Below are 23,088 nucleotides of genomic sequence, written 5' to 3'. Positions count from 1 at the left end.
TTTGTTCTCCTTTTATCACTGTAGTTTTGTTTGTTATCTTTTGCTTGGGTTTTGGTGTCACTTCTCTCTCTTGTCTGTCACTTGGGTCTTTGGTGGTGGGTGGTTCTTTCCCTGTTGTCACACCCCTCTCTGGAACTTTCCCGCACACCTGTTCTCAATCAACCACTCATCACTCCCTGTATTTAAACCCCTTGGTTTCCTCATTTCCTTGCCAGATCATTGCGCTTTATGCCTTCGCTTCCAGCTCTTTACCTTGCTCTCTTCTCAACCCGTTTTTGCGTTGCAGTGTTTTTGACTACCTGCTCATTTTTTGGACCACTCCCTAGCCTTATATGTTTCTGATACTGTTGCTGATTCTGGACTGCCTTACCATGTACCATTTTTTCCCTGTTTGCCCAGTAAAACCTTTTAACTGTATCCTGTTTTGTCTGAGCTCTGCATTTGCATCCTGACCTTCCTCGTCTCCACTTGTGATACTACAGAACTAGCACTGGGGGTCATTCCACCTGAAACCACCCAGTTTTGAAAAAAAATTCACAGGTCACCCCTCAGCTTTATTCTGTCAATTTTATATGTTAATCACATTCCAAAGTTAAGCCTGGTTCACACGGTAGGCTTTTAAAATTATCTGTAGGTTTTCAAAACCTGAGAGACCACACACGTGGAATTAAAAAATCATAGATCTAACAGGTTTGGTCGTACAGTGTGTGGTGTTCAGCCACACGGTGAAGTCAACACACCACACACAAACAGATTTCACACACGAACATTCCCAGGTCAGACAGGAAATCTCAGAAAATCTCTCGAGATTAAACGTGACTTCAGAGTAAACAGACAGAGATAGTTTGTGGACTATTTAAAACAGGAAAAAAACGATACAAAAAGAAAAAGAAAAGGCATTCTTTAAAGGAGTGGAGACAGCGTGACCACCGGACTTTCTGGTAAGTCAGAACAGCTGTTTTGATTTTATTTTCCGCTCCGTGCGTCCTTCACCTTGGTTTGTGATTGGCTGCTCATCACATTCAGCAGGCTGCATGTTCATGGTGGTCAGAGGACACCACACACACTGCGATATTGGGCCAAGACAATCCAACATGTTGAATATCCCCGATTTGCGATCGGAGCGCCCTTGATGTCCTTCCGAGCAGTTCAGAGTGCTCTTAACCCTCTGGGGTCCGAGGGCATTTTTTGGGCAGTTCACTCGCCTGGCATAAATGTTTTATTATTGCTGTTAACAGCTCTCCCTGCATCCCACAATCAAGTTTTATGTCTCTTTTTTCCAGGACAACCTGTTCTTTCATAATAAATATGCTTTTGTTGTGTAATAAAGGTTTACAATCAGAAATAACAAAGGAAAAAGTAAAACGGAAAATTATTTTCCACACACATTTATTCAAAACACACAGCAAACTATAATAAACAACTGTTTTCACACTTTATAAAGGTAATTTGAGGTCTTGTGTGAAAGACTGTACAACAAAAAAGTTCAAACAATAAGCAGAAATACACATTTTGAGCAATATATACAAAATGGTCTATGCGTTTTGTTTTTCTTCAACTCAAAGCAATTTCTGTCTGCTATTACACAAAGGTCACATCACAAATTTCTATTTCTACTATGTTTTGGAGTCTTCTGTCTGACTCTGCAAGCAGCTTTCATTTCACACTTTGGCTCCTTACAGTCTGAGGAGCAGCCCCTCTCCCTCACCCCATTGACATGGTAAACAGTGCTTTACACCAGAGGGAGAGAGCCACAGAGTAATCCAGTAACATTCAAATGCAAACTAGTGGAGCAATCCTGATAGTTACACACTCTTTGTTTGAGCACGAGATTGTCATGCGAGGCTCTCCATCTGCTTTCACTTTCGCTGTGCGTAATGGTGCAGGGTGCATTGGAGGAGTTAGGGACTATTCAAAGGAGCCAACTAGTAAGATATCACTCCTGAAAATGATCTTTGGTTTATCACGTGAGGTAAATCTGCCCTACGATTGGATTTTGGAAAACCATGTGACGGTGAACAAATTCCGATTGGACACTCACATTCTGCACGTCATCACACAGCTTCTATGAGGAGTACAAAAAGTCAGCGGAGTTAACTTTTCAGCAAAAAAAACTATGTTTCTATCTCATATCATTAAAAAGTTATTTATAATTTAGTAAAGCTTGGTCCCAGCTGTCATATACGACAACGTCGGCCCCAGAGGGTTAACACACCACACACGGCAGGAATATCTGATAAGATTATCTTTAGCGTCATCACGATTGTCGGGGCGTCCTTAAGATTGTCGGAACGGGAAGATCGGGTCCGATATTGACCTAATTATCTTGCCGTGTGATCCAGGCATTAGGGTGAAATGCCAAATATTGGGTCTGTATTGTGAAAACTATTTAAGTTACAGCCTTTGGAAATTTATGTGAATTGTCCATGCATCATGAAAATGGTGTTTTCTACCAACTCTGGATGTTAATAATGAGCTCCCTATATACCTCACAGCTTTGAGACTGCTAATGCCAGGCTCATTTTTGGTGTACAATTGGGAAATTGTGGCAGTTTTGGTGTATCTTTTGTGATCTGCCATCCACAAAGTCCTCAAAATGGTAAAAAACACAAAATTGTGCATGTCGTTCGTATCTTGGATTAGTTCAAAATCAAAGGAACATACCAGCTATGGCTATAGACAGGGGTGCACATAACTGGTACTAACTGGTCTAATCATTGATGCACAGCAGACAGCACACAGAGGGAAACACTTTTCCTACAATCTGTCACTGTTTTCCTCCTATAAAGTGCTTCCCTTGTGTTTTCTGCTGCGCATCATTTATTTATAGCACACACAAGCACAATGAGTACCAGTTATGTGCATGCCTGGCTATAAAACGTTTTGTATGATGGTTTGTGATATAATGGAACATATCTACACATTTAAATGATATAGGTTGTTTTAACTTTTACATGTTAATACATCCACAATAACAGGTGATGCCAAATACCCTTGAAAGAAATCAGCCCCAGGGCTGAAGCAAGTCACCCTTCATGGTGATAACTGCATCAGAGTCATCAAGCAACTCTCAAGCAGCTAAGAGATACAGTGTGACAATGTGTCATTTTAGAAGAAGATTCCAAAAAGATCATTTTAAAAATGCTAACAGTCAGAGAAATGCTTTGAAGCTTGGACGTTTTTCAGGCCACAGTGGTCTGAAAAAGTCCAGGGTTCAAAGATGTTAGCAGATGAGTGTGGCTGAAAAAAAATGAAATGAGAGGATGCCAATAAATGGTGCTTTTATTAATTTTGTGTTCAAACAGAAGTATTTTCTTTATAAAAAACAAAGAGGATTTGGTGTTCAGAATATATAAAATCTTAGGCGATGATTTGTGAGGTAGCATGTTGTGCACTGCAGAAAAAAATATTTCCAACTATGTATTACCATACATTATTTCCAGTTATGTACAACGCCTTCCTTCATTAGCTCATTTTAATATAAACAGAGCATAAGAAGTTCTAAAACCAGCTAAAATATATTCACAGTGGTAAAAATACTATCACAAAAATATTATCAGATTGAGGTTTGTCTCAATCTGACATCACTGATTTCAGTTGGTGTTTTGTCTTGTTTACCCGGTTTAAGAAAAATTTCAGGACTGTTATTTTCTGCTCTCTGTGAGTGCACAGAACATGCATTCATGCACACTCTGCAGGAATTAATGTGAAAGGCATTAATGGTACCAGATTGTACATAGGATTCATACCCCGAGGCTACCTGTGTGAAATACTGAAGACAGCTGAGCAGCGGCACAGCTGAGGTCAAAGCTAACTCAGACTCACTGCCTACACTGCAGAGCTGTCTCACCAAACCTCAGACGGGTGAGAGAGAGAGGACAGAACGATGTGTGGGAGACAAGTGGAAGAAGCAGAGTCCTCTTTCATTCATGCCATCTGAAAGCATTACAGCTTCTTTTCCGTGAGGGAGTGACAGTAACTTAGTGCGTGAGTGGAGACAGAGCACCGAAACCTACAGGACGAGTGGGAGACGTACTCTCAGCATGTTTCTGTAAATCCTCTCAGGACTGCTTATAACATCCAGTTCTGAATGAACAGCTTCTGCATGACTTGAAATCAAATCTGAATGATGCATCAAAAGCTTGGTGAAAACACACCGCAGTCGGTAGCGGAAAGAATGGCTTTGTGACACGCCACAGAATGAATGAGAGAATGAGGAGTTAAATCATTTCTAAATACATTTCACCAAGATGATGTAGACACGTCTCTCTGCTCTGTTAAATAAGCATCTTCAGAGTTCACTTCACAATGCAGCTTAAGCCACAAAATGCAACGTACAAAAAATAGCAAAGTTTCAAGAGAAAATTATAACTCAAAGTTGCAACTGCACAACAAAGTCACTTCATGATTATAAAATACCACTGCACAGTAGACAAGATGGATTGGGAAATGAATGTAGCATGTCCTACGTGAGCAAACAAAAATCTTGACTTATTCTCACACCACCTCACAGTTTTTATGAACCATAGCAGTAGATCTGGTCAGATATATACCACACCTGTACTTCATGCCTGTGTGTTTCCCCGTTGACTCCTTGAGTGAGATGTGTCGGGGAGTGAATGAGCCAAAGCTGCGAGCGATGATGGCCACGGTGCGGAACTTGGCCCGGGCTTGGTTGACCACGTTTGGGCTGGTGGTGCTCTGCTTGCTGTGGTCGCCATTCCCCCGCTTCAAGTTGTGGTCCGTGCAAGCGATGGATACCTGCATCCTTGAACTTCGGTGGAGGCGGCCGAGCCCGAGACAGGATGTGCAGGAAGACTCAGAGAGGAGAGGTGACTGAGGGGATGCAGGTTAGGAGGGAAGAAGAACAGGATCTTCAGCTTCTCCTGCTTCAGTTATGTTGCTGGAATTGAATAATGACTTCATTGTGCAGGTTCATCCTCATCTGCGTAGCAAAAGAAAAAGTTGCAAAAGTTGTTGCCGTGAACGCACACTTTGTGTACTCACAGCAAGTCTTTCATTGTGAAAGAAGCACCAGAACAGTCCGATCATGAAACGCCTGAAAGGAACAAAGACTCCTCAGTTCTTTGGCAGATGGCCCTGTCTAACCCCCCTAACGGGGTCCTCCTTTCTCCTCTGTGCTCCTTCTGATGAAGACTTTTAAACCCGGAGAGATTGTAGGATGGCAAAGAATGAGAATGAGATGTGGATATGACCCCCGCGCTGTACGATCACTCGTCTGACTGTGGAATGAGAGAGTGAGCAATAGCATGTGAGAGAGAGCGAGGGGGAGAGAGAGAGAGAGAGAGAGAGAGAGAGAGAGAGAGAGAGAGAGAGAGAGCAGGGTTAGAGAACACATAAGTAGACAGGACAGAGAGGAAGGAGGAAAGGAAGTAGGACGGCAGGAATCTATCAGCACTTCTCGTCTTGTCACTTCTTCTGCTCTCTGTCTTCTTATTTCGCTGCATTTGCCTTTGTGCTCGCACCTGCTGATGTGAATACATGTCACCAACATTATCATGTCCCAGTTTGGCTCCTCGTACACGCTCATAATTACTCTCTGGTCAGTATTTGGGTGTGCTGCTGTTTTTGTTGCTGTTGTTCTTGTTATTCTCTGCAGGAGCAGTTTGTTCACAGGCAGTTCTCCTTCAGGGGGAGCCGGGAGGCGTGTGGTGCCAGCCGGCTTTCTCACTGCTGCTGACACTTTTTTTCGTATTCACTCCCTTGCTTTGTTTGCTCTCTCCATCCAACTCACCGACTGCCTTCACCCTCTTCTTCTGTTTTTTGGGGGGTTTTGCGATCATATTTTTTAGTTACTGGTAAACTTTCTGCAATGCATAAGCAATAATGTAACAGTGTATCAATTTAACTTCTTCTTCTTGTCGTTTTTCTAACTTTTTCTCCTGATTTTTTCTCCAGAGTTCTCAAGCTATTAATTCTTATTGATGTGCAATATCCACTGCCACTGAAATATCCTCAGTTTTGTACATACTTTTGTCTCTTTCTATATGCAATCTCTTTTTTGCTACTATGGTCTTTTATATATATATATATATACGAGGTCTGTTAGAAAAGTATCTGAACTTTTTATTTTTTTTCAAAAACTATATGGATTTGAATCATGTGCGCTTGCATCAGACAAGCTTGAACCTTCATGCGCATGCGTGACTTTTTCACGCCTGTCGGTTGTGTCATTCGCCTGTGGGCAGGCTTTGTGGGAGGAGTGGTCCAGCCCAGAGTAGAATGTGCCGAAAAAGTGCTGATGCTGGACGTTGTGTGACTAGCAGAGAAGTTTCAGAAGAGGTCGGGATCAGCACTTTTTCAGCACATTCCACTGTTTAAGGAGATTTTGTAATGAAAGATGTGCGGAGGGATTCGCGCGTCGGGACGGAGCCGCAGTGGCGCACAACAAAAACACCTCCGTGTTGGAAACCATTCGTAAGATTCAGACGGCTTTCGGTGGCTTTTCAGTTGAGTGAGTATCCGAGAAATTGCGTAACAGCTGGGCATGTTCCAACCTGTCCTGTGAGACTTCCAATATGGACTTGCTTTTGTTCTCTGCCATTGCGGCTCCGTCCCTACGCGCAAATCCATCCGCACGTCTTTCATTACAAAATCTCCTTTAACAGTGGAATGTGCAGATAAAGTACTGATCCCGATCTCTTCTGAAACTTCTCTGCTAGTCACACGACGTCCTGGACCAACAGAACCTTCACTTTGGAAATGATCTGGTCGTTCAAGCCTGTCGATGGCCGCTCGGAGCGCGGCGCACCTTCTGCCGCTGTGGGCCATTTTTAATACGGTTGTAATGGTCCTTAATCCGTGTGATGCTAATAGAATCTTCACCAAAAGCCATCTGAATTTTCCAAATGGTTTCCACCTGTCTGTCTGACACCGTTTCTGAAAAGATTTTCATGGAGCAAAGCGGCAGTAACTCAGCTGTTTGCTGAGAATGAAAATCCGCCGAGGGGGCTGGACCACTCCTCCCACAAAGCCTGCCCACAGGTGAATGACGCAACCGACAGGCGTGAAAAAACTCACGCATGCGCACGAAGGTTCAAGCTTGTCTGATGCGAGCGCACATGATTCAAATCCATATAGTTTTTGAAAAAAATCAAAAGGTCGGATACTTTTCTAACAGACCTCGTATATATATATATATATATATATATATATATATATATTTATTTATTTATTTATTTATTTATTTATTTATGAGGAAAAAACTCATGCATGCGCACGAAGGTTCAAGCTTGGCTGCAATCACACGTGATTCAAATCCATATGGTTTTTGAAAAAAATAAAAAAGGTCGGATACTTTTCTAACAGACCTCGTATATATGCACTCATCAGGACTTTTTTTTAAGTATCTGCAGTAACACGAGACAAGTGGGTTTATTAGTGAGGCTTCTGTGCAGTGATGCTACAACTACCCCTCTTGTCAATTTACATGCAGATACGTAGGTGCCTTAAAACAGTGGGAATGGGTGTTTTGAAACAGTGATAAACAATGCTGGATGTAGCACAATGCAGACAGTAAATAAATATACATTTTAATACAGATATTGTGACTCATTTGTTGTTGTCATACAATTGTTGAATTATATCCCAATAAAATCTGGATTATATACAGTATCAGTCATCTGTTCTCTAAAAATCAGCATCGCTCATTGAAAAACCCATATTGGTCAACCACTAACGGTAAGCATGAAGCATAAACATTACCAGCATTACCAGCATTACACCCTCTTACCATCAGGTCGCAGGTTTAGGTCCCTGCCTTTTAGGACTAAGAGGGCCACCTCCAGTTTCTTGCCTACCTCGATTCGCCTGCTGAATAGCAGCTAATGTGACTAGTTCTTTAAGCAGGCTGTGCTTGGCTTTTACTGGCTTTTGTAATTATATTTATTAAGTGTTGATGAAGTGTTGATTTTTGTGGAATTTTATCATGTATGAAATGTGTGTTTCTGCTCGTGCTGGCGCTTTGTCTGCAAATGAAGTTCCTGATGGATAAATAAAGTTATTTTGATTTGATTTGATTTGATTTGTTGAGTCAATTTCATTTTTTTTTTTTTTTTTATATGTGGTTGGTTATCAGGTTTGGCTGTTATCAGGCAAGACGGGCTGGACACAAATGCAGGACACAGGTACAGAGCTCAGTGGAGTTAAAGCATTTACTCAGTTAACAGGCTGGAGTCGGTACACAGAAATGCAGCCCAAAAAGACCAACAGACCAACAGTGACAAAATCATCAGGCTTAGGCGTGGTCGAGGTACACAGGCAGGTAGTCAAAAACACAATGAGGTAAATGAAGCAAGGCAAAGGAAATACAAGATACTGAGCTGGAAAGAGGCACAAGGCACTACAATCTGGTGAGGGAGTAAGGCAAAATGAGGATCTTAAATACACCCAGGTGATGAGGTGCAGATTGAGAGCAGGTGTGCATGAAACGCACCAGAAGGAGGGTGTGGCCAGAGAGAGGGAAACACCCACCACCAAGAGCCAGCAGAAACAGACAAGAGAGGAAGTGACAAATCCTGACAGATTGGATAATCTGTCGACCACAGTCAAGATCACAGTGTTGCCTCGTGAGGGGGGAAGTCCAGTGACAAAGTTCATTGTAATATGAGTCCATAGCTGTTTGGGAAATGGCAGAGGCAGTAATGAACCCGCAGGAGGGCGTGACGAGGACTTATGCATAGCATAGATACGACAGGCTTTAACATCCTCAACCATATGCAGCCACCAAAATCGTTGTTGAACTACATAAACAGTTTTTTGATTCCCGGATGACAAGAAAACTGGCTGTTGTGGGCCCACTCGATTACCACCCCCCCAAGGGCATCTGGAACAAATAATTTGCACGGTGGACAGTCAGACGGCACACAAACGTCACAGAGGGCTTCTTTAACTCGTGAATCCACTTCACACGTAATGGCCGAGACAAAGCATGTTGCTGGGAGAATATTGCCAGGAGTCAGAAGGAGTATCTGGTTTATTGTATTGCCTGGACAAGGAATCGGGCTTCCCATTTTTTGAACCGGGCCGATATGAGATTACGAAATTGAATCGGCTGAAAAAGATCGCCCAACGAGCCTGACAAGCATTTAAGGACCTACCTGTGTGAAGATAAGCAAGGTTTTTATGATCCGTGTATACTAATAAAGGCAACTGTGTCCCCTCGAGCCAGTGACGCCAGTCCTCCAAGGCCACTTTAACTGCCAGCAGTTTGCGGTTGCAAATGGGGTAATTTTGCTTTGCCGCAGTCAACTTGCGGGACAGAAAGGTACATGGATGCAATTTCTTGTCATTGGGGCTCATTTGCGACAGAATAGCTCCCACACCGATATCAGAAGCATCGACCTCCACCACAAACTGCCATGCGGGGTCAGAAAGGTGTAGCATGGGGCAGTGGTAGAGCGTTGCTTTAGGACCCTGAATGCCTCATCGCACTCAGGCGTCCACTTGAATGCCTGAAGAGACGAGGTTGCATTATGGAGAGGCACAGCGATAGTACTGAAGTTCCTAATAAATTTGCGATAAAAGTTAGCAAATCCTAAAAATTTTTGAATATCCTTACAATTGTTTGGCTCTGCCCACTCACGCACTGCCATCACCTTGTTTGGGTCCATTTGAATCTCTCCCTGTGGAACTCACATTTTTCTGCTTTGACAAAGAGGTCATTATGTAATAAGGTCTGCAGAACAGAACGGACATGCTGGGTGTGAGTGTGTAGGTTGGGAGAGAATATCAGGATGTCATCCAAGTAAACAAAAACAAATTTATTCAAGTACTCTCGCAACAAGTCATTTACTAAATTTTGGAAGACTGCTGGGGCATTGGTGAGCCCGAAAGGCATCACCAGATACTCACAGTGCCTGGTTGGAGTGTTAAAAGCGTTCTTCCATTCATCTGCCTAATTCTGACCAAATGGTAGGCATTACAAAGATCCAATTTAGTCAACACTTTAGCGCCCACTAACAGCTCAAAACCTGATGAAATCAGTGGCAGAGGATAGCAATTCTTAACTGTGATGTTATTTAACCCCCAATAGTCAATACAAGGACGAAGTGACTTTCTTTTCAACAAAGAAGAACCCCGCTCCAGCGGGGGATGACGAGGGATGAATCAAACCAGCATCCAGTGATTTCTGGATGTACGTGTTCATTGCTGCTCATTCTGGAGCTGAAAGAGAAAACAGTTTTCCCCGGGGAGGGCTCACCCCGGGGAGAAGATCGATGGTACAGTCATACTCCCGATGCGGAGGTAGCAATTTAGCCTTAACTTTGCTAAAGACTAGCGCTAAATCATGGTAGCAAGCAGGTATGCCCTCCAGATCAGAGTTATTAACATTTGACGGAAGCACAGGTGCAAACAGAATTTTCACAAGATACCCATGCTTCAATTTTAACCTGAGTCCAGTCTAGACTAGGTTTATGGCGTTGTAACCAAGGGTGCCCCAGAATCACAGAGTGAGTCATATTATCAAATATGTGAAAACTAATTAGTTCAGAATGATTGCCAGAAATTGTCATGCAAACTGATTGTGTGCAGTGCACAATTTGGCCTAATTCACAGCCGTCCACAGCAGAAACACCAGGGGACGTGAAAGCTGATAGAATTTAAGATGGAGGGACCTGGCAAGAAAAGATAACGTGAGATTAGAATCAGCCCCAGAAACAATGAATACAGGACAGTTTAAGGTGGTATCGACAGACAAGAACGTGGCAGTTAATACATTCTGAAAGGATGTATTAGGCCTGGTTCACATGGCAGGATAATTAGGCCGATATAGGACCCGATCTTCCCCTTCCGACAATCTTAAGGATGCCCTGACAATCGTGCTGACACTAAAGATAATCTTATCAGATATTCCTGCCATGTGTGATCTGTTAAGAGAGCTCTGATCTGCTCGGAAAGACGTCAGGAGTGCTCCAATCGCAAATCGGGGATATTCAACATGTTGGATTTTTTGGCCCGATATCGCAGCGTGTGTTGTGTCCTCTGACCACAAACAAGCACGCAGCCTGTTGAATGTGACGTGCAGCCAATCAGAAAGCGAGGTGACGGATGCACGGAGCGGAAAATAAAATCAAAACAGCTGTTCTGACTTACCAGAAAGTCCAGTGGTTGCGCTGTCTCCACTCCTTTAAAGGATGCCTTTTCTTTTTCTTTTTGCATTGTTTTTCCCTCTGTTTTAAATAGTCCACAAAGTATCTGCGTTTGTTTACTCTGAAGTCACGTTTAATCTCGAGAGATTTTGCGAGATTTCCTGTCTGAGCTGTGAATGTTCGTGTGTGAAATCTGTTTGTGTGTGGTGTTGTTGTCCTTACCATGTGGCTGAACACCACACACTGTACGACCAAACCTGTTAGATCTATGATTTTTTATCTTCACGTGTGTGGTCTCTCAGGTTTTGGAAACCTAAAGATAATTTTAAAATCCTGTCGTGTGAACCAGACTTTAGTCGAACTCTGACTCACCTGCACTACCATTCTCGGCCGCACCGGGGCACCCTTTACTGGGCAGAGGGTAATGACAAGACCTGAATGACCACAATAAAAACAAAGGCCTTCTGCTCGATGCCGCTCACGCTCCGCCAGGGAGGGGCGTGTCCATCCCTCTTGCATGGGCTCCTCTCCAGTGCTGGGTGGAGCGTTGCTGCCAGAACGGCTGGAAGTGGATAATCAATCACACGACAGGAGAATTCGCTGGGTGGGATGATGACTGTCTCGGCGCGGCCAGTCAGACAGATGGCAATCAGTCCAGATAGCCAGTGCTATCAATCCATTGAGGTCGTTCGGCAAGTCTATCGCCACCATCTGATCTTGAATGGCGTCGCTTAAGCCCCTGAAGAAGACATCTTGGAGCACCACCGGGTTCCATTCGCTCTTCGTGGCCAGGATGCAAAAATCTATGGCATAATCTGCCACCCGGCGGTTGCTTTAACCTCATCAACGAGCGTGCTGCCTCGTGTCCCGGGGAGGTGTGCTGGAATACCTGCTCTAGAGCATGAGTGAAGGCTGCCAGGGAGGAGCAAGATGGCGAACCGTGGCTCCACTCAGTCGTGGCCCACACTGCTGCCCAGCCAGTCAGGTGTGTAATGACAAATGCTATCTTTGCCCTTTCGGACGGAAACATTGACGCCATTAATTCAAAGTGTAGTTCACATTATGTGATGAATGGCTGGATGTCCCCGGACTCTCCAGAAAAACGCTCTGGCTGGAAGAGTTGATTACAGACCTTGGGTACGGAAGTCGGCAGGGCTATCAACGATCCCGGAAGTGGTGTGGCGGCGGGAGCCGTACTGGTCGCAGCCTGATGTTTTATGGTAGCGAGTAGTTGCTCCATCTGAGAGCTTACTGAGGCCATGAAGGAATCCTGCCACTTGGCTAACTCACTGATGCCTGAGTTCAGAGCGGCTAGCTGGTCCTCTTGCTGAGAGAGCTGCTGACTGTGGTGGCGTACCGCCAGCTGGAAGGCGTGTCTGCATCTGCGTCTGCTGCATGCAGATTGTACTATCAGGTTTGACAGGCAAGACACAAATGCAGGATGCAGGTACAGACCTCAGTGGAGTTAAAGCATTTACTCAGTTAACAGGCTGGAGTTGGTACACAGAAAGGCAGTCCAAAAAGATCAACAGTGACAAAATCATCAGGCTTACGCATAGTCGAGGTACACAGGCAGGTAGTCAAAAACACAATTTTTATTTATTTATTGTTTATTTACTTTAATTTATATAGCGCCAAATCACAACAGAGTTGCCTCAAAGTGCTTCACACAGGTAAGGTCTAACCTTACCAACTCCCAGAGCAGCAGTGGTAAGGAAAAACTCCCTCTGAGGAAGAAATCTCAAGCAGACCAGACTCAAAGGGGTGACCCGACCCTCTGCTTGGGCCATGCTACAAACATAAATTACAGAACAATTCACAGACGAATATACAAGAAATGCTAGTGGCACACAGGACAGGAGGATCGCCAACACGAATACAACTCCCATCTCTGGATGGAGCTGCACCTTAAACAGAGAAAAAACAGAATCAGGCATCAGAAAGACAAAAAATACTGTATAATTTGCCAGCATTAAACAACAAGAAAAACAGTGAAATACAAAGGTGATCGCCGGCCACTAGCCCTAAACTTCACTAAAAGACCCAGAATTTAGGTAAAGTTGAGGCCGCAGCCAGCTCCAATTACTAATAAATGAATTAAAAGAGTAAAAAGCTTAAAACAAAACTGTACCAGTATGCTAGCCATATGAAAGGGAAAATAAGTGCGTCTTAAGTCTGGACTTGAAAATCTCCACAGAATCTGACTGTTTTATTGATGCAGGGAGATCATTCCACAAAACAGGTGCATGATAAGAGAAAGCTCTGTGACCCGCAGACTTCTTATTCACTTTAGGAACACAAAGTAGTCCTGCACCCTGAGAACGTAAAGCCCGGGCCGGTACATAAGGTTTAATTAGGTCAGCTAGGTAGGGAGGTGCCAGTCCATGAATAATTTTATAGGTTAGTAGCAGAACCTTAAAATCTGATCTCACTGGGACAGGAAGCCAGTGAAGGGATGCCAAAATGGGTGTAATGTGGTTGTACTTTCTGCTTCGTGGCAAAAGTCTGGCTGCAGCATTTTGAACCAATTGGAGACCCCTAATGCTAGACTGCGGTAAACCAGAAAATAGAACATTGCAGTAGTCCAGTCTAGAAGAGATAAATGCATGGATCAGGGTCTCGGCATCAGCCATAGACAAGATGGGACGATTCTTTGCTATATTTCACAGGTGGAAGAAAGCAGTCCTACTAATATTTCTAATGTGGAGACCAAAGGACAAGGAAGGATCAAAAATTACCCCAAGGTTCCTCACTTTGTCAGTGTGATGTATGACACACAAGCCGAGGCTGAGCGTTAAGTGGTCAAATTGATGCCGATGTCTCACTGGACCAAGAACCATCATTTCAGTCTTATGAGAGTTTAAAAGTAGGAAGTTTCTAGCCATCCAACTTTTCACTGCTGCAAGGCAATCTTCTAAGGATTTTATGTGAACGAGATTACCAGCAGTTATCAGCATGTATAACTGAGTATCTTCTGCATAGCAGTGAAAAGTAATCCCAAAACGCCGCAATATGTGCCCAAGGGGTGCTATATAAAGGGAGAAAAGCAGGGGGCCTACGACAGACCCCTGTGGAACCCCAAATTTCATGTCACTAAGGTTAGAGGTAGTGTTACTGTACAAAACACAGTGAGAACGACTGGTCAAGTATGACGTCAGCCATGCAAGGGCACTCCCAGTAATCCCAAAATGATTTTCCAGCCTATCAAGTAGAATATGATGATCCAATGTATCAAATGCAGCACTGAGATCTAACAGCAACAGAACCGTAGTGGTGTCCGAATCCATTGTAAGCAGAAGATCATTCACCACTTTAGTGAGAGCCATCTCTGTGGAATGATATTTTCTAAAAGCAGACTGCAGTGGCTCAAAGAGATTATTCTCAGTAAGACAGTCTACGAGCTGCCGTGACACCACTTTTTCCAGAATTTTGGAGCAAAATGATAGATTTGATGTGGGCCGATAGTTTTTCAATACAGTAGGGTCAAGATTAGGTTTCTTAAGTAATAGTTTAATCACTGCAGATTTGAAACATTTAGGAACAGATCCAGAAGTTAAAGAAAGATTAATAATTTCCAGCACAGTCGGCCCAAGAGTGGGCCACAGGTCCTTAAACAGTTTTGTTGGTATAGGATCAAATAAACAGGTTGTGCTTTTTGTTGACATTACGAGTTTTGTCAGCATGCCTAGTGAGATACTGTCAAATTCTGTAAATCTAGGTAATACCTCAGTAGTGGCGCCCACCTCAATAGCAGGGTGTAGTGGCTGGGTTAAGGCATGCCGGGATATGTTTAACCTGATGTGTTCTATTTTCTTCCCAAAGTAATCCAGGAAATCTTGTGCTGTAAAAGGAGAGTGAACTACAGGTGGTTGTCCATGCATAAGTGTTGTCACTGTGTCGAACAAGAACTTTGAGTTATGCTTGTTTTTGTTGATCAAATCAGAGTAGTAGGTCCGCTTTGTAGCCAATAATGCATGCTTATAGTCTAAGATAGCATTACGCCACGCAAGGTGAAATACTTCTAATTTTGAACAATGCCATTTACGTTCTAGACCTCTTGCTTTATGCTTGAGGTCACGCAGATAATCACTGAACTAAGGTGACTGTGATTTGGGGGAGCGCGATTTTAACACAGGTAGTGCAATCATGTTGAGTGTAGTTTTGAGCACTGAGTTTAAACTATCCACAAGTCTGTCTACTGACTCAGTATTTGTCAATTGTGTAGCTAAGACATCAGGCAGTCTAGCTTTGAGTTCAGTCTTAGTTGAGGAGTTGATGCATCGCCGTAGTGATATATAAGGTTGTTGTTCCACTAAACATGCCAGCGAAACTGTAAACTTAATAAGTGAGTGATCAGACACCACTGATGTAAGAGGCATGATGTCAATACTCATGACAGCAATACCACGTGCGAGAACCAGATCCAGGGTATTTCCACTAATGTGCGTCGAATCCCAAATGCATTGCCGAAATCCTAATGCATCCACAATTTCCATAAATGATTTGCAGAGGGGATCAGAAGGCTTATTTATATGAATGTTAAAGTCACCAATGATCAGAATGTTATTTACACTAGTTGACAAGTTAGAGATGAACACACCAAATTCATCTAAGAATTCAGAATATGGGCCAGGAGGCCTATATACAGTGACAAAGTGATACGACTGATTTTTATTCTTCTGACCTTGGCAATGTGTAATATCCTGAGCAGAGCGGAGAATCAGATGCTCAAACAAGTTATATTTGTAACCCCCAACAGCTAATAAGCTAAACCTAGATTTATAAATAAGAGCAACACCCCCGACTTGCTTCGCATCACAAGGGACGTGACTTAATGTATATGTTGGTGGGCAGGCCTCATTTAAGGGGAGGACAGCTGTAGGTTTAAGCCAGGTTTCACATAGCCCAATCATATCTAAGTGATGATCAATAATTAGATCATTGATCAACAATGATTTTGAGGACAGTGATCTTATGTTAATGAGACCCAGTCTAAGGACCTCAGTGGGGTTGACAGTTGAACTGTTTGGGTTTAGGGGTGGTTCCAGAGTAGCATATATAAGATGCCTAGAAGTAGGTTTAGGTTTGAGACTCCACACGCATTGTAGGTAGCAGACACGAAATCTTTGCTATTGCTGGAACAACCACTGGGCCATCCTCAATTTCAACATCATCCAATATAGTAATGGGTATTAAGTTTGGAAAGCATATCCCTCTATGATTTTTATGGACACGACTACGGAAGCAGGCCACAGTCTCACCTTGTTGAAATTCCCTCCCTGGCAAATAAACTGCACTATCACCATAGTGGATTTGCTGCACTAAATTCCCCGCTAAGCTAATGGATTCCACATCCACATTTGTCATAAGCCTTGCAGGGTCTCTAATCACCTGCTGCGTGGCCTGCTGTAGATTCCTAATGTTACCCTCCCTGTAGAGCTCTATCTATGTTCACAGATAAGATGGCGGTGCCTTCCCCAGTAGGGTAGAGGCCATCTGGCATCAGCAAGCCACGGCGGCCCCAGAACAAAGGCCAGTTATCAATAAAGCTAAAGCCTTGCTGTCTACAAAACTGTGCCAGCCACCTATTTAATGATGTCAGCCTGCTAAACGCCTCATCAGTACCCCGGGAGGGGAGGGGACCAGAGACTATTAATCGATGCCGACACATCTTTCTGGCAAGGTCACAAGTCCTCTCTGTGTCCATTTTTGTGACCTCTGAGTGCTTCATCCTGATATCATTGGTGCCAACGTGAATAACTATGTGACTATATCTCATGTCATGTTCCTTCGTGTGTCTTCCCTTCTGCAGCGTCAGCACCCTAAGATGAGATGCAATGTCAGGAGCTCTGGCCCCAGGAATACATTTAACGTCAGCCGGCGTCTGTAACCTGACTTTGCGGGTGATAGAATCCCCTATCACTAAAGTCTGGTGTTTCGGCCTGGAGACAGGAGTGGAAGTCACTTGTGGGCTCAGAAAATTCACATCAACAATGAGGCAATCGAAGCAAGGCAAGGAAATACAAGATACTGAGCTGGAAAGAGGCACAAGGCACTACAATCTGGTGAGGGAGTAAGGCAAAATGAGGATCTTAAATACACCCAGGTGATGAGGTGCAGATTAAGAGCAGGTGTGCGTGGAATGCACCAGAAGGAGGGTGTGGCCAGAGAGAGGGAAACACCCACCACCAAGAGCCAGCAGAGACAGACAAGAAAGAAAGTGACAAACAGACCCAAACAGAAAAACCCCAGCAAGAGAATAAACAAAACACAAAGCCAAGAAGTAAGAGCAGGCAAAACTCAAACCCTGACATTGGTGTGTGCTTCAGATGACAATGTTTGTGCACATTTGTACTTCTATCTGACGACCACAGGATTACATGTTGGTATTTTGTTCAACTTTTTACTACCTTGAAGTGAGAGGCCAGTGTGCACTGACGTTGAGTACAAGCATACTTTATTTAACACTGAAGGACAACCAAACTCACCAACCTTTCAGATTATGGATTACTAGTCCATGGGCCAAGCAGGTAGGGGTCAATGAAGAATTACATAGAGGTCAAAATTTAAAAATGCTCCAATCATATTTAAAAATACACCACATTATTGTTGTGTGGGCCGCTGAAGAGGAGGTACCAGAGGACGCCCTGCCCGAAGTGCTGGCTTCGGGCACGAGAGGGCGCTGCCGCATTGCAGAACCAACCGGGAGTGACAGCTGTCACTCATCACCCCTGCCAGCTGTCACTCATCAGCCATCACCACAAAAGCCGGGCAGCATCTCCACCTCACTGCCGAGATATCAGTCTACCTGGAAGGTAAACACTCAGCCATAGTTTTGTGCCGTACAATCATTCTGAACATTTGCAGACGTTCCTGTTGACTGGTCAGCAGCTTGAAGCTGGGAGGAGATGACATTCTTCGCTCCTCGGATAAGTAGTCATACAGGTGCTGCACGTTATTGTTCCTGCGTGACTGTGATTAAGAGGTGGAGGTGGAGGTGTTCCCTCCAAGTGGAAAAGAACTGTTTGCTGACTGTTTTGCTGGGTGTGCACACACCCACCATAAACTGTTTTTGCTTCCTGCCAGCAGTACCGATCCGACAGCTGGAGACGGTGGCCACCTGGGGAGATCAGGACTTGGCGTCTCCTGTGTGTTTCCAGATCCGGTGGCAGTGGAAATCGTGTGGGGCCCGGCTCTTCTCTGGACGGTGCTCTCCTATCCTCGAGCCTGCCCACACGCCCCCTCCGTGTAATTGACTGTAATTTAAATTCTGTTTCCGTCTGTATTCCGTTGTGCACATTTACAACAGTAAATTGTTATTCTTTGGCTCATCCATTGTCCGGTTCATTTACGCCCCCTGTTGTGGGTCCGTGTCCCTACACTTTCCCAACAGGATATCTCGGCAAACATCATGGATTCCGAGGGGCGTCAACCATCCGTTGAACAACCAATGGAAGAGCAGGGTGCACAGGCACCAGCAGGAGGCGTGTTAGGTGAGTTGCAGCGCATCTTAACCGCCTTCACTGCTCGGATGGACTTAGTGACCGAGCAGAGCAATATACTCAATCGCAAGATGGAGGCACTCACCGCGGAGGTGGAGGCGCGCGCACAGGGCGCAGCTGCAGCTCCTCCTCCTGCTGTCCTGGTGCCGTATACTGACGTTCCACTGGTCGTTCAGCAAACCCCTCCACCATCCCCTGAAGCATACATATACTCAACAAAAATATAAACGCAACACTTTTGGTTTTGCTCCCATTTTGTATGAGATGAACTCAAAGATCTAAAACTTTTTCCACATACACAATATCACCATTTCCCTCAAATATTGTTCACAAACCAGTCGAAATCTGTGATAGTGAGCACTTCTCCTTTGCTGAGATAATCCATCACACCTCACAGGTGTGCCATACCAAGATGCTGATTAGACACCATGATTAGTGCACAGGTGTGCCTTAGACTGCCCACAATAAAAGGCCACTCTGAAAGGTGCAGTTTTGTTTTATTGGGGGGGGGGGATACCAGTCAGTATCTGGTGTGACCACCATTTCCCTCAAGCAGTGTAACACATCTCCTTCGCATCATCCGTGAAGAGAACACCTCTCCAACGTGCCAAACGCCAGCGAATGTGAGCATTTGCCCACTCAAGTCGGTTACGACGACGAACTGGAGTCAGGTCGAGACCCCGATGAGGACGCAGATGAGCTTCCCTGAGACGGTTTCTGACAGTTTGTACAGAAATTCTTTGGTTATGCAAACTAATTGTTCCAGCAGCTGTCCGATTGGCTGGTCTCAGACGATCTTGGAGGTGAACATGCTGGATGTGGAGGTCCTGGGCTGGTGTGGTTACACGTGGTCTGTGGAGGTGAGGCTGGTTGGATGTACTGCCAAATTCTCTGAAACGCCTTTGGAGACGGCTTATGGTAGAGACATGAACATTCAATACACGAGCAACAGCTCTGGTTGACATTCCTGCTGTCAGCATGCCAATTGCACGCTCCCTCAAATCTTGCGACATCTGTGGCATTGTGCTGTGTGATAAAACTGCACCCTTCAGAGTGGCCTTTTATTGTGGGCAGTGTAAGGCACACCTGTGCACTAATCATGGTGTCTAATCAGCATCTTGGTATGGCACACCTGTGAGGTGGGATGGATTATCTCAGCAAAGGAGAAGTGCTTACTATCACAGATTTAGACTGGTTTGTGAACAATATTTGAGAGAAATGGTGATATTGTGTATGTGGAAAAAGTTTTAGATCTTTGAGTTCATCTCATGCAAAATGGGAGCAAAACCAAAAGTGTTGCGTTTATATTTTTGTTGAGTGTAAGTCCCCCAAAACCGTACGGAGGTTGTGTAGAGATGTGCACAGACTTCTTAATGCAGTGTTCGCTCGTCTTGCACAGCGTCCCATCATGTACGCGTCGGACTCAAGCCGGGTGGCTTATGTGGTTAATTTGATTCGAGGTGAGGCACGCGCCTGGGCTACGGTGCTTTGGGAGCAGAATTCACGGCTCCTAACGGTGTATACTGAGTTTGTGAGGGAGTTCAGACTGGTGTTCAATCACCCACATAGAGGCGAGACCGCTTCAATGGTGCTGCCGTCTATGAGACAGGGGCGTTGGAGTGCAGCTGAGTATGCAGTCGACTTCCGCATCGCGGCTGCGAGGTCCGGCTGGAATACTGCTGCACTCCGCGCCGCCTTTGTAAACGGACTGTCTCTGGTCCTAAAGGAGCATCTGGTGGCTAAGGACGAGCCGCGGGATTTGGACGGGCTTATTGATCTAGTTATACGATTAGACAATCGGTTACAACAACGCCGTCGGGAGTGAGACGAAGGACGTGGCCGGGCATGCGCCGTCCCTCTCTCTTCCAGGTCCGAAAAGGTTCCGCCCTCCCCACGCTCCACAGACTCAGCACTCCGTGTGGCAACAGCTCCCCCTGCTGACGTTGCTAGGGAGATGAGCAGGGCCAAAGGGAGATCAGATGACAGAATGAGGAGGCTGGCCCGCGGGGAGTGTTTTCTCTGCAGCTCAAAAGAGCATATACAGAAAAACTGCCCCAAACGGCCAAAACGACAACACTCACCTTTAGAGACTGGGCTAAGGGTGGGTCATAACATTCACGTGGGACGTACATGCCTATCTGCACGTCTCCCAGTTACGATCCTGTGTGGGGATCTAACACTTCAGGCCCCAGCACTGGTGGACACGGGGTCAGAAGGGAATCTGCTGGACAGCAGATGGGCAAGGGAAGTAGGGCTCCCTCTAGTGGCGCTCCCTTCACCATTGAAGGTGCGGGCACTAGATGGCAGTGTCTTGTGTGTGTCTTCTCACACACAAGACACTGCCAGTAACTCTGGTAGTGTCTGGGAATCATCGGGAGGAGATTGAGTTGTATGTGACTTCTTCTACCTCCCGCGTGATTTTGGGCTTCCCGTGGATGATAAAACACAATCCCCGGATTGATTGGCCGTCTGGGGTTGTGGCTCAGTGGAGCGAAACCTGCCACCAGGAGTGTTTAGGATCCTCGGTTCCCCCCGGTGTGACGGCTAATGAGGAGGTTAAAGTCCCCCCCAATCTGATGGCGGTGCCCGAGGAGTACCACGATCTTGCTGACGTCTTCAGCAAAGATCTGGCCCTCATTCTTCCCCCGCACCGTCCGTATGATTGCGCCATTGATTTGATCCTGGGCGTTGAGTACCCGTCCAGCAGGCTGTACAATCTCTCACGCCCAGAGCGCGAATCAATGGAGACCTACATCCGGGACTCATTAGCTGCCAGGCTGATCCGAAATTCAACCTCCCCGATGGGTGCTGGTTTCTTTTTTGTGGGCAAGAAAGACGGCGGACTCCGTCCATGCATTGATTACAGAGGGCTGAACGAGATTACGGTTCGCAATCGATACCCGTTGCCCCTGTTAGATTCAGTGTTCACGCCCCTGCATGGAGCCAAAATCTTCTCAAAGTTGGATCTTAGGAATGTGTACCACCTGGTTCGGATCCGGAAGGGAGATGAATGGAAGACGGCATTTAACACCCCATTAGGTCATTTTGAGTACCTGGTCATGCCGTTCGGCCTCACTAACGCCCCTGCGACGTTCCAAGCGTTGGTGAATGATGTCTTGCGGGACTTCCTGCACCGATTCGTCTTCGTATATCTAGACGATATACTCATCTCTTCCCCGGATCCTGAGACTCATGTCCAGCATGTACGTCAGGTCCTGCAGTGGTTGTTGGAGAACCGGCTGTTTGTGAAGGGCGAGAAGTGCGAGTTTCACCGCACTTCTTTGTCCTTCCTGGGGTTCATAATCTCCTCCAACTCCGTCGCCCCTGATCCGGCCAAGGTTGCGGTGGTGAGAGATTGACCCCAACCAACAAGCCGTAGGAAGCTACAACAGTTCCTCGGCTTTGCAAACTTCTATAGGAGGTTCATCAAGGGGTACAGTCAGGTGGTTAGCCCCTTTACAGCCCTGACCTCCTCCAAAGTCCCCTTCACCTGGTCAGATTAGTGCGAGGCCGCATTCAGGGAGTTGAAACGCCGGTTCTCGACTGCACTGTTCTGGTGCAGCCCGATCCTAACCGCCAGTTCGTGGTTGGAGTGGACGCCTCTGACTCAGGGATAGGAGCCGTGTTGTCCCAGAGTGGAGAGTCCGACAAGGTTCTCCACCCATGTGCCTATTTTTCATGCAGGTTGACCCCGGCGGAGCGGAACTATGACGTGGGCAATCGGGAATTCCTTGTGGTGAAAGAGGCGCTTGAGGAGTGGAGACATTTGTTGGAGGGAGCTGCGGTGCCATTTACGGTTTTCACGGACCACCGGAACCTGGAGTACATCAGGACCGCCAAGAGGCTGAACCCCAGGCAAGCCCGCTGGTCACTGTTCTTCGGGCGTTTTGACTTCCGGAGCACCTATCGCCCCGGGACCAAGAACCAAAGATCGGATGCCCTGTCCCGGGTCCACGAAGACGAAGTCAAAACAGAGCTGTCGGATCCGCCGGAATCCATCATTCCTGAGTCCACTATCGTGGCCACCCTCACCTGGGACGTGGAGAAGACCATCCGGGAGGCCCTGGCATGGAACCCGGACCCAGGAAATGGACCAAAGAACCGCCTCTACATCCCACCAGAGGCCAGAGCTGCAGTCCTGGACTTCTGCCATGGTTCCAAGCTCTCCTGTCATCCAGGGGTGCGAAGGACTGTGGCAGTGGTCCGGCAGCGCTTCTGGTGGGCGTCCATGGAAGCCGACATCCGGGACTATGTCCAGGCTTGTACCACCTGCGCCAGGGGCAAAGCTGACCATCAACAGGCACAGGGACTCCTCCAGCCGTTACCTGTGCCTCATCGCCCCCTGGTCCCACATCGGCCTGGACAAAGGCCTCCCGCCATCCCAAGACATGACCACCATCTTCACGATAGTGGACCGGTTCTCCAAGGCAGCCCACTTCGTGGCCCTCCCGAAGCTCCCTACGGCCCAGGAGACA

General features: G+C 45.9%; 1 protein-coding gene across 2 annotated transcripts in view; it reads right to left on the bottom strand.

The window, feature by feature from the left end:
- kcnab1a (potassium voltage-gated channel, shaker-related subfamily, beta member 1 a) overlaps window positions 1–23,088 on the bottom strand; it is a 385,002-nt gene that overhangs the window by 244,319 nt on the left and 117,595 nt on the right. Inside the window, exon 1 of one of the 2 annotated variants that reach the window (XM_034168098.1) lies at window positions 4,559–5,116. The exons of the other annotated variant lie outside the window; for it this stretch is intronic. Within the exon in view, the coding sequence (XP_034023989.1) occupies window positions 4,559–4,767 (209 nt within the window). The 5' untranslated portion in view covers window positions 4,768–5,116. Of the gene's footprint in view, window positions 1–4,558; window positions 5,117–23,088 lie in introns of those variants that run through there. 2 annotated transcript variants of the gene reach the window in all.

The sequence above is a fragment of the Thalassophryne amazonica genome, chromosome 4 (genome assembly GCF_902500255.1).
Source record: "Thalassophryne amazonica chromosome 4, fThaAma1.1, whole genome shotgun sequence".
In the NCBI taxonomy this organism is placed as follows: domain Eukaryota; kingdom Metazoa; phylum Chordata; class Actinopteri; order Batrachoidiformes; family Batrachoididae; genus Thalassophryne; species Thalassophryne amazonica.
The sequence above is the reverse complement of the archived record's forward strand: the minus strand, read 5'-3'. Positions and strand labels throughout refer to the sequence as shown.